The 12548-nt window shown below is 43.1% G+C and overlaps 1 protein-coding gene across 1 annotated transcript; it reads left to right on the top strand.

Annotated features, from left to right (window-relative positions):
- The first annotated feature begins 135 nt into the window (after positions 1-135).
- Positions 136-10886, top strand: LOC130402455 (vesicle-associated membrane protein-associated protein B-like). The gene is made up of 6 exons (XM_056606618.1): positions 136-389; positions 2803-2955; positions 6768-6871; positions 8134-8214; positions 9224-9403; positions 10371-10886. The coding sequence occupies exons 1-6, from the start codon at positions 332-334 to the stop codon at positions 10521-10523; spliced, it is 729 nt and encodes a 242-aa protein (XP_056462593.1). The 5' UTR covers positions 136-331; the 3' UTR covers positions 10524-10886.
- The last annotated feature ends 1662 nt before the right edge of the window (positions 10887-12548 follow it).

Genomic DNA, 12548 nt, shown 5'->3' with positions numbered 1-12548 from the left:
TCTAGGGATGAGGGGCTTATTTTATTCGCCCTTGGTTAATGGCCTTTACCTCAGCCTTAACTCTTGAATCAACCCTTTCACACACTCCCTGTTGAGTGGCTATGCAAGTATGCAGGGGCAATGACGTCGCACAAGCCTCTCTCACTCCCTTCCTGCTGCATCACAACAGCCGCTAGTAGCTCGAGTATAGCACCAGTGACCGGGGGCAGTGTAACCAAGGCTAATTATCCTATAGAATAATTCTAGACGTAGAAATACTTAAAAACACTGTAATACAACTCACCTGCCTGAACTGCTTGCATTGCGATAATCTCGTTTGAGTGGTTGGGATATGGCCAGGCCAGAACAGGTTCTGCTCTTGGAGCCTCAGCACGAACTGAAATTCCGAGGTAAGAGGGGAGGGCCCAGCTTGGACATCAAGGGGGGTGGGGGGGGGGTTCTGCAACCAGGGTATGGACTACTGGCTTATGGTCGCCAAATCGAGGATAACCTGCAGTACTTGATACAGCAATGTGTCCGTTTCATATTTTTGCAAAGCACGTTATAAGGACGAACGCCAGGTCAGCTGCTAGCTCGAGCAATGGACATGACAGCTAGCTAGTTAGCTGGATTAGCTTGCGCTGCTAGCCAGGCCGTATTATACATTTCTCGTGTAGCAACAATCACCAAGCAGTTTGCAAATGAAAACCAATTTCAATGTTACAATATGGAAGAAATATGACAGAAATAATGAGGACTGTCATTCAAATATATACAGTGTACTCAACAGTGGCGGCTATATCCTTAGGTTTAGCTAACAAGCATTAGCGTGGTCTCTGATTGGCTGTGTATGTCAGATTGCCACCCAGCTGGGAGCTGTCAACTAAAATGGAAAAAACTGTAAAGCCCTTGTTTCTTCATACACTGGCTTGTCAGCTGAAGAGTTGTCAGTGGTAAACGCAACATTGCCAGGCAAACCCTGCTAGTGTTAAACCATGCACCATTATTGGTAATGGAAACGATTGTGTAGTTTTAGAAAATACTGTGTTTTATTTTAATTATCTTTAAACTTAACCTTAGACTTAAGGCTGAAGAGAATTGTTCTGTTTCGATGTGTCCTTGGAAGCAATTCTTTCTCCTTTAACACGTGGATGCTTGTATAAACGTAATAACAGTATGGTAGCCCGTATATTTTCAGGTTGGAAGACTTTGCTTGGGTCACTTAAACCACGTGAACTAAAGACATACGGAGAATCATAACATAATTTTCGTCATTTTGATTCCAAGTTTTTAAAATATTTCCACCAATCACTATCTTGATTCCACAGTATTTCTGCTTGTTGACTTTTTTTTTTTTTTTTACTAAAAGAAGATAAATTATGTGTTTGATATATTTGCAATATAAGACAAAAAAACAATTCATAAATGAGGGTCTCTTGGACCGTAATCATCAGCCACAATATATGAACTTCCTTCTGGCATGTGATCATTGTCTGGCAGCCTATACCCATTTACAAAGAATGGCTTGCAAATGCTTAACATTAGAACTACAGCAGTAGTAAATTGGATCCTCATAGAAATTGAGCCAAGTTAGCAGCAACAATCTACGACAAATGTTTAACGATGACATTAACATTGATTTTCAGCTTAAATGTTTTTTGACTGCATTTTTATATCTATAAAATAACGCATATACCCATCCTAATTTCCTGCCCGGGATTAGGCTAATAGACTATATTCTATTTTCAGTCAGTTCCGTTCATCTTTATTTTTCCGCAAGTCAAACTCACTCTAGAGCAGGGCATAGTAGTAAAATCAACACTATGACTAAAAGTCACTAAATGCTTTTCATATAAATGCAATTCATATAATTAACCTGGATATCAGAGTTACCATATTTATTTATTGCTGTGTGCTATTTTATCAGTAGATTAAAGAAAATAGACATATCATGATGGCATAAATAATAAATAATGTGGCCAGTTCCAGTTTTACTACTAATTGCATTGGCAATTTTTGCAATTGTTTTGATAAATGTTTGTCACATCTTGTTTATCACATCTTGAGTTTGATTGCCCTCATTTTTATCAGTACTACCAGAAATACTCTTTGAACTCACCACATAGGCCAATTATTATGACATAATAACTACTACACCACAATTACAAGAGGCTTATTGTTCGCTAGGTCGACATATACCAATGGGCAATCAATCAATGTTTATCTACCCATTAGTCATAAGTCATTAGTTGTCGACCCATCTACCCTTTGGTCAACTGTTGATGTTTTTTAACTGTACAAATAAATGTACATTCTCATTTACATTAAAGACAGCTAAGGAGATGGGTTACGTTTGTTAATGTCTAATGGTTTCTTATTGGTTTGGCTGTGATGAGGTTAACTTAGTTGAATCCTTTCCTCTGGGGAAAGCCAAGGTTGACAGGTCTTTCATACCCACCATCAGAGATGTGGTTATGCTTTTTAGTATAAGATCTGCTAAACTAATATAATAATGATGGGTATGCAGTGCAGTCTTCCTTTTATCAATACCCAACCAATAAATAAACAATTTTGAACTAAGGAGGACAACTAACTAGGTCTCTAACCCAATAAGCCGAAAAATGGCACAGAGAGACCTCATGTTTCTTTTATGACTTTCTTGGTAAAAAAGTGAAGAGCATGCGATTTAAGCATGGAAAAAATGCATTGAGAATATTGCCCTCAAAAGTGCTGATGTGTTATTCCATCATAATGCCCTCCCCCGCCCCCCCATGTGTCTTTCAATCCAACTTTCTTCAATTCTGCTCATGTTTACCCACACAGGTCCGTTCTCAGACGTGGTCACCACGTCCCTCAAGCTCTCAAACCCTACAGACCGGAATGTGTGTTTCAAGGTGAAGACGACAGCCCCTCGCCGGTACTGTGTCCGGCCAAACAGCGGCATCATCGATGCCGGCACTTCAATCAATGTCTCCGGTAATGATCCCAAGAGTGGCACGGTAGAGATAAAGGCCATAGCAGTTTACACTGCTCTTGGTTCTCTAAAGGCCGTGCAGCCTATCCTTATGTCCTATTGTTTAAGAGTACAATATGGTCAGAGTGTTTTGAGGCAGCGGTATTAGTGGAAAGTGTTACAGGTCACAATTATTCGTCTTGCATGCCCAGAAACAGGAGCACACACTGGTAGTATCGAGCATAGGTACAAGATACTCCTTGTCCTTCTCACCCCCTTGCTCTCCCCCTGACAGACATTTTACACAGTGGTGCTAGGTGAAGGAGACGGATACCGTCTCGGGTGTCAATGCTTCACCACTTCTGCTATTTACATGCATAGACTCCTTTTACAAACCAGCATATCTGGTAACACTTTCAACTTGTGATGGTAGTCACCAGTGGCTTACAATTCTGCACCGTCCGATTTTTTGCTGTCGACATTTATCCACCTGATTAGTCCACTTCAAGACGTTGAAGTGGACTAATGGCATGGGACGTTTTAGTCCCATGACAGTAAGCAGAGTACAATCCTTTACCTTGCTCGTCTAATTTCAGTCAAAGGCACAGGGCTCCTATAGGATGTCTTAGGGTGTTTGGTCGAATTTTCAGGTGATGTATATCAAAATTGCAAACACCCCATGGTCCTTAGAGAAACCCTGCAGTATTTGCAGGGTTTTGTTATAATTAGTGTCATGTTGTCCAATGCCAACTCCTACTGTAAGTTTCTACTTCGTACTTCCAACGAAATACAACCAGCTCCTGGAAAACGGCTATGTATCATCCAACACCCATTTCAAACCCAATGCATTGGTGCAGTTATTATTGCAGTTATTTTGCAATAAAGTCTGCCACGCCAGTAGACGCAGAACAAGTATTAAATTCAAATATTGAGAGCAAGCCATAACACTATCGTCATTGTATGCACTTTGTATCCATGTCCTGCTGTGTTTATTCATAAATATAACATGAAAATAAAATACAAAATAGTCCCCTATCCCTCAAGAATATGAACTGAAATGACTTATCCAACCAAATATCCAGGCTTAAATTAAGTAACAGTCAGCTCTACGACTGCAGCAGATCACTCACACCCCCTGAAATGTGCCCTGCAGTTGAGTCTCCGACTACTTGCTCTCAGCAGAGCAGTATAAATAGCAGTGTCGAAATTTCCTTCTGTCAAAATGTAAAAAGGCAGCGCTCTGCCACTGGATACCTACCAATCTTTGATGTGTGTTGGCTCGGTGGTGGAAGCTTAATTGTTGTTATGCAGTGTCCAGTGGAAAAATTATGCGGTATGAACACCTCCACAACCCTTATGTTGACCAATATTGATCCGTTCCTTGGTAAAAATTCAGAAATTCTTGTACATGGAATGTTTGTCCCACAGGTCATCTTAACACTCTCGGTCAGAAAGACGGATAACTTTTATTGCAATCATCCTCATTAACATGTCAACGCAGCAGCCATAGTTTCCAGGGAGCTCAGTTAAAGTGTGTCCGCACTATGACAGCACAGGAAATGTGTCATTTGCAAACGATTTAGGCTAATACCTATCACCAATTACATGCATTATTTACATTATTATGGCATGTCAGAATAACGGGGCAGGATGCTTAGTTAATGTATTTTTGCCATCCTGCATGAACAGCTGGTTTCATCATGCATTGGGATTGTATTAATGGAGTATGACTTCTTAATGATGGATGGTAACCCACCAGAATCCCTGGCGGCGATGACAAAACCTACCAGCACCCGTCAAAACTTACCAGCATTGGCTTTGTGGCTGGTGGTTACTTACCACAGTGGAATAGATTAGTTACGTTTTTGATATTTTTTTCTTCTTGCTAATGAATTTTATTGAATGAGAGGGACCCATGAGAACACAATCAGAAGTCTAACAGCAGAAGTTCAGGGCTGAAACGTCAAAAAAAATAAATAAAAAAATGGCATGGCCTACATGGGGTGTTTTATCCCCTGAAGGCCTATGTCTTAAGAACTTGTATGTTGATTTTAGTGTAGTTTACACTCTCAATTTCTCAGTATGCTGATCTTTGACCACTTTTTCCTGAATAGTGATGTACCAGGACGACTTGCAGGGCACGGGTCAAACTTCCTTTGCACGTGTTAAGTAGAAAGAGGTTTCTTAGGTTGTTGATCAAGGCCTCTTAATGGTTATCATACTTTGTTGTTGCAAACGGGTTGAGGGTATGGTTGTAGCAGACCCTCGTATAAATGCTTTACGGTAAATATCTAATTGATGCTGTACCATCTATTCTCTCGGGACACCATTAATTAGTTGCTTAAAGGAAACTTCCTATCACCTCCTTCCCTTTCCCTATTTATCGCTCAATTCATCAACAACAAACAGCCCGAAAAACATGTCTTGGCTTTGCATGCAGACTACAATTAGCAATTATGACGTTAATGAATGATTGCACTCTGAAGTAAGAATATGAAATACCATCATTAGCATAAGAACCCCTTTTCCAAAGGCTGCTTAAAGTCTTTAGATCAAAGAAAAATCCATGTCTGTGATTTTTTTCTTTCTGGTTTTTCCATTTGACCAAATTCAGACCCCTTTATGCTATTCCGTTTTTTTCCTCAAATAACTAACAAGCCTTCCTGCCTCCATTCCCCAGCATTGTCCCCTCGGACCCAAGGTGGATGGCTGTGCAAATTGGGTCTGACTGCAACAGGACATTCTCAATCTGTTCTTGCCGTCTGTTTCTGGTTTGTGATATTGAACTGCTTTGATTGCTGTAATGGGGCACTGCAACGCAGAGGTTTTCTACTCCAGGGAGAATTGGCACGTACCATATATGTGGGAACCGTCCTGGTGGCCACATCTGAGAACTCCAACTCTGACTTTGAAATTAAGAGGTCATTTTTTTCTAATGAAAGCCAAAGAGTCACACACGCATTGCACATTGGGGCTGGCATTGATGTCAAACTGTGCCTATTGAGTTCCAATCTCACTCCTCTTTAACAACAGTAATAAAGGGCAGAAGGGAAAAAAAGAGATCACCGATCAAGAGCCATTTCATGTTCCCTCTTGACAGCGAGCTTCTCGTGGCCGAGATACTCGACATGAGAAAGTGATCATCGTAAATCATCATTACAGCCATAAAATGCCTCTTTGGCCCCTGGATTGACATCAAATAACACACAAGTGACTGAGTGAACTGATGTGGTGATGGATTTAAGTAGTATTCCACTGAAACGCCTGCTTTCCATTAGAGCAATATGTAATATTTTAGATGAGAAACAACAGGCTTGGAGGCTGGCAGAGCCATCATCCCCCCCACCCTGCACACACACGCACACACAAACACCCCTCCCTGTGATATTTGGGGATCCATCACTGTTTTTCCTGTCATGGTAGCATGCACATGGAAGTAAATGATCTCCACCGTATTTCCCAACAAACGAGGGCGTTTAAGTAGGAGTCCATCCTAGAATCGTTAAGCCTAGTTTTCTGTTTGACAAATCTGCGGGCATTCGATACTCGCTAATTCCTCTTTAGTGCGGAAAGCTGATGTGGAACCGCTGGCTGAGGATAGAAAGGATTGTAACTGTAGAAGAGCTTGCTGGGCCTGATCAGCAGCATTCCTCAAGTGATGGCATTCTGCAGTTTTTCAGTCTTTTCATTCACTAAAACCGATTGTTTCATAGTCTCCCTGATTGTACCCAATGTGTCAGAGGAAATGAAAAAAATATATGATGATTAGCGAAAGGAAGCAAGAACAATTTCAAAATTCTCAGATGTCAACTTTTGTATTTCCCTTTTTTTTCAGTTATGCTGCAACCTTTCGAGTATGATCCGAATGAGAAGAGCAAACATAAGTTCATGGTCCAGTCCATGCTGGCACCGCCAGACATGATCGATATGGAGGGAGTGGTAAGTTTACGTTTTCTTCTCACCTTGCATAACCATTATTATTTTTTCTAGTGTGTCAGTTGTCACTACAGGCTCCAGGTATAGCTTTAAAAGTGTAAGCAAGGCATAGGTGTTCTGTTGCCAACATTGTCCTGATGTAGTTGCCACATCTTGACCAAATTTTGTTTCCCAGAGCAAAAAGCAAATTTCTGAACTAAGAGGGCTTTTTACTATATCATAAAAAATACATTAACCTTGCACAGAAACAGAACTTGGGCTCTCGCTCTTGTATGCCCTTTTTCATTAGCTATGATGCAGCTGAAAAAGTATGAATTTACTCAAAAGAAAAAACAAAGACACAGTGACATTAAGATATTATCTCTGCATGTTTTGTAAATGAACTTCCTCATAAACTGCAATAAAAAGTGACGTAAACATTAAGTGTGGGTGTGGGCTGTGGGTGTGTCTGTGTGTGTGGTCCTTCCCTTGCGTAATAGATCATTTAATGTTATCATATTTAAGGCAATTCAATTTTCTGTCTGACAGGTGTGTTTAGGATATGGCAGGGAATCGAGACAAGGGAGTTGGACAACATTGACACATTGCAGGCGTAGGGAGTGGTGTTGTGCAACACACAACTGTGACATAGTTGACACGGTTGTGAGGGTCCGGGCCTGTGTGTGGAGGAGGAGGTGGGGTGTGGATGGTAGTAAAATGGATAGTACTGATCCACCAAGTCATACATATCTGCACTTTTCTGTTCCATAAGAGATGCAGACCTAGAGAACAACAGGAATGTCCAAAAGCTGTGGTAATTGGCACTTGTTGAATCTGATGGTTTCTCTTTGTATATATTACTGGCCCGTTGACATGAAGCGTTTTAACACCAAGAGGCCGTGAGAGGAATGTTGCCCTCATTCGGCAAGGAATCTCATCTTACCTTGGCTCAGCCTTGCGGTGTCGGAAATCTACAATTTCTTAACTTTTCCAAGAAACGGCACAGAAATCCTAGTCCATAAGCAGTCGGCTTTCATTTCAAATGTGATCATGAATCAACACGTTATTCACTGTTGGACATCCATGCAGAAATGACTCTAATCATGACCTCGGGGAATGACGTCATCTTAAGAAACAGTATGAGGTTATTGCAGTGCGAAACAAACATGAAGCTTTACAGATGTTTCGGTTTAAGTTGAATTGAGAGCTGTTGATGGGAGAGCCGTTGAGTTGACCTGTTATCATGGCTGTTGTCAAAACGAATCTCCATTTGATGTGTCTCACAGTGGAAGGAGGCCAAGCCAGACGAGCTGATGGACTCCAAGTTGAGGTGTGTGTTTGAGCTTCCAGCGGAGAACGATAAAACGGTAAGCACATGTGCTCCCCTGCTCTCCCCGCTTCGTCCGCCTCCCCCATTATTCGTCTCTCCACCAGGAGCCGGCCCGTCACACCGTGTACAGGCTTCACCTTAACCCCTCTGCGGCCAGCGTCCATCGCCTACTCACATCGTTCACTGGTTTTCTCTTGTCCATCTATCCATTCTCACTTCTTCCTTTCCCTCCCTATTGCCAGTGAGACATGAAAGCTAAATAATATTCAATTGAAAATAGATCAAATCCCCACTACAGTGTTAAAAAATAGTTATTCAATACCTTGTCTGAGGGATACCTAACGTAAAACGGTATCAAATTCAAGTTATTAAATGACACAGTAGGTGGTTAAAGGAATTACTCTCCTCTCTCTGTGTCTGTCTCTGTCTGCCTCATCTCTCCATTGAGACCCCTTGCTCTGTTTATTTACCACACCACGAGGTGTCCATTTGATTCTACTCAAACTTTAAGCAGCTGTAGAGACATCAGATCCCAGAGAACAGGCCTTCTTCATCATGGCTGCCCACTGTATGTGTCATGTGCGTGATATATATTGTATTTAAAAATAAATAAATACCGGCCCGTTCCAAAAGGAGATCGTTTGCCTCTTGAGAGGCCTTCATTTAAAATATGAATTAGTTTTAAATTAACATGCTTGCGGAAATACATGTTGATGATGAGGATGAATATGCGTGTGTTCCATATCCAGATTGCGGAAGCTCAGTGGACATTTTAGCCAATTGTAATTTGAGTGCATGCTTTGTGAAAAGATATAGGTTCTATACATGAGTGTCTTGGACCTATATGCTGTACCTCTGTTACTCTAGCATTATCTGTGAGTACATGCTACCCTTTACCTTGGACAATGAGGAAATAGCATGCCACTCTTTTCAATCAGGAATCCCCATGGAAGCATTAACCTGTGACATTGTGTCTGTTTTTAACGTCTCGCTCGCTCTCTCCCTCCTTCTCCCTCCCTCTCTCCCACTCCCTTCCTCTCTCCCAGCATGACATGGACTCCAACAAGGTGATGTCCTCCGGCCTGTTGAAGTCCGAGTCCTCCACTCTGTCCATGAGGTCCATGAGCTCCACCCTTGACGACGGGGAGGTGAAGAAGGTGATGGAGGAGTGCAAGCGGCTGCAGATGGAGGCTCAGAGGCTACGGGAAGAGAACAAACAGATCAGGGTGCGTTCTGTTCACCACACGTTCATGTAGCCCCCCCTAGCTCGTGGAAGGATGTGGACCATGGGTAGATCCAGGGCATTGACACAGTCTGCAGATGGAGTCAAAGACTTGTGTCAGTAGCGTTAACAAGTCTTTACATCATACGTCATAACATTCAATATTTGGGTTTAATGTTATTATTGTAGTTACAGTTGGGATGGAATCTACTATGGGATGCTTGACTGACACAAGTTGAGATGCACTAAATAATCTTAATGTGCTCCCCCATGCCCCTTTGCTGTTACACTGTAGTAAAGACTGCCAAGCCATAACCAGCTGCAGATCCCTGGGTCTTAAGGCCATAATGCATTCTTTTTGCCCATCGATGAGTACGCCATCAATCACAATCGCCAGAGCTGGGTCTAGTACAGGGCCTTTGGAGTTTGCTGGCGATGAATCACACACACGTATATACACACACCCTGCACATGCACACCACAGACAGCCAAGTAAGAGTCCCCCCCCCCCCCCCCCCCCCCCCTTCCTGACTCACAGCAGCCCCTTGGACCCCCCCCCCCCCCCCCTTTCCTCCTCCCATTTAAGTATTGCCAGAGGCAGAACGACTGCTGGCCGATTCGAGTCTGGGCTTGAACTAACAGAGAACCCCTCACGCGCTCACACCCACCCCAATCTACGACCCTCCCTCCCCGGCCACACATCCACCCAGCACCGCCTCGCCCGCTGGTGGGAAGTGAAGTGTGTAAAGTCTTGGCGCCTTTCCCCGTCTTTGGGGAGCGAGTGTGTTGGAGATTTGAACAGATCCTGTTTCCTGCTGGATTCTCCAACGTGTCAGCGGCCTTATCTCTTCAACCGGTTAACACTCCCTCCCTCCCTCCCTCCCTCTCTCTCTCTCTCCCTTCCTCCCTCTCTCACTCCATTGCCTTTCTATTTTTTTATTCACTCGTGTTTTATTCCCCCCCCCGGTTAGGAGGACGATGGCCTGCGGATGAGGAAGAGCAACATGATGTCGTCCCAGCACTCCTCGATGGCGGTGAAGGAGGAGGGGCTGAGTGTGCGCGGCATGGCCCTCATCGTTCTCTTCTTCGTGGTGGGCGTCATCGTGGGCAAACTGGTCTTGTAGAGCGCCGTGTGGCTCAGACGGCCCCCCCCCCCCCCCCCCGGGGGGCCCCCGGCCGGCAGCATGCATTCTGGAGGGGGTGGGGTTGGGTGGTTGGGGAAAGGGTGGCGAAGGAAAAACCAACCCCGGATTAGGGATTTTTGGATCAGAAATGCCATATCAGTGGGTGGGAGGGGCAGAGGGAGGTGTACCAGTTTTCATTCTCATTTATGTATAAATCAACACACACACACACGCGCGTGCGCACACACGACGCAAGAAATACGAGTCAACATGTCATGAGCAAACAAACCCAACAGGTCTTGCCGCTGTGTAGTCGCTACATAATCATTTTGGCTCCCTTCCACGTTCAGACATACTGGTGATGGTTCCGGGGGTGGGTGTGTGGCCGGGGCTGTGGTGGGGGTGGGAGGGGTTGGGGGGGGGGGGGGGGGTGCTCTTTGCGTTGTGAAATTGTAATTTTAACGCCGGTGAGTCAGACCAAGGGAGATTGTAACACTGGCACGGTTGTGGTGGCAGAGACGGTGGGGACAGGCAGCGGGGGTTATTTGCATTGAGTGAATGTTATCAAAGCGCACCACTGTTTCTTTTGCTAAGCAACGGGAGGCCACAGAGCCTGCATACACATGATCCATCCCCCTTACAACTGTACAGTATTTCCAGTGTTCCTTCCTGCTTAACTCTCTTTAAGGAAGGAATTTAGACATTAAAATTCCAGAGCGATGGTAGGGCTCATACATAGGGCTATTGTCAATCAAACTGACTCCTCCAATCAGAGGCTTTGTAAAGACCGGCTCATTTTGATTGGAGAACAACCTTGCTAAATCTCTCTCTTTATAGATATAAATATATCTATATATCTATATATATCTCCTAATCATAATATAAATTATTTATGTTTTACTTTTCTGGCCTATTTCTTTCTTCTTTCTTTCTGCTCTCCAAGTCCTCGTTTGGAAATTCTTGATTGCATGCATCCACAGTGTTTGATGTGGATTTCTGAAGCTAAATGGGTTGCTTTTTATCTTTGTGATAACAATGTCTCACTGTAGGTTTGCACATCTCAATCCTAATTATTTTATTTTGTTCTGCATTCTTTATTTTTCATAATGTCTTGCTCGGATCAAGGCATTTAAGAACACTGCAGCTAACCAAATAAGGAGCTCTGGATTGGTATATTATAAATAATTTATTTAAGGATTAGATTGATATAAGTTTTCATCCTTGTGACCATTGGTTACTAGGATGTTTGAAATGGCTGTGTGTGTGTGTGTGTGTGTGTGTGTGTGTGTGTGTGTGTGTGTGTGTGTGTGTGTGTGTGTGTGTGTGTGTGTGTGTGTGTGTGTGTGTGTGTGTGTGTGTGTGTGTGAGAGCCACAATCGCAGTCTGTATCCAAGGCTTTATCCGCCGAACTACTCTTGACCTGGACACTTTTTTTGTCATGTTTGTTAGTTTTTTCCTCCCGAGCCGTGCATCTGTCATGATACTGTTGAGTACGGGCCGTGTGACACGGTATCCACGCTGTTGGGGCGTGCCCAGCGCGCTGTATGAGTGCTCCTGCTTACCATGCAGCACCTCATTCACCGTTACCCATTCATCCACCACTGCAGTTGAGGTCTGTTTTAATTTAAGATGTAATGAGGTTGAAACACTTGTCTTTTTTTGAAGTGATTTTATTTTGGGGTAGGGGATTTTAGAGGGACCATCTTGGGCCATTTACCTCTCAAATGTCATGGGTTCTTTTTTTTCTTTCTTGTCAAAGAATATATATATAAATATATATAATACTTTGTTCTAATTTGCATAACAATGTGCATAACACCAGGAAAGACTGAGAAGAAGGTGGCAGTTTAGAGCCCAGAAATGGTGCTCCATTTTGCATTATTTAAGTGAAAAAGAAAAGTTTAAAGTATGTTGTCCCATCGCCTCAGCTTGACACAAGCAGAGGGTTAAACCAGAAAGGGTGACGTTGTCTTCTGTCAAAATAAAATGAATAAAAAAAGATCTGCGATTTAGGTTTGTACATGT

Source organism: Gadus chalcogrammus, chromosome 13 (genome assembly GCF_026213295.1).
Source record: "Gadus chalcogrammus isolate NIFS_2021 chromosome 13, NIFS_Gcha_1.0, whole genome shotgun sequence".
Classification (NCBI taxonomy): domain Eukaryota; kingdom Metazoa; phylum Chordata; class Actinopteri; order Gadiformes; family Gadidae; genus Gadus; species Gadus chalcogrammus.
The sequence above is the reverse complement of the archived record's forward strand: the minus strand, read 5'-3'. Positions and strand labels throughout refer to the sequence as shown.

Coding starts and splice junctions, on each gene's coding strand:
- LOC130402455 (XM_056606618.1), top strand. CDS start 332: ATGGCCAGGCCAGAACAGGTTCTGCTCTTGGAGCCTCAGCACGAACTG. Junction 8,215..9,223: donor CAGCGGAGAACGATAAAACG/GTAAGCACATGT, acceptor CCTCTCTCCCAG/CATGACATGGACTCCAACAA. Junction 9,404..10,370: donor AAGAGAACAAACAGATCAGG/GTGCGTTCTGTT, acceptor CCCCCCGGTTAG/GAGGACGATGGCCTGCGGAT.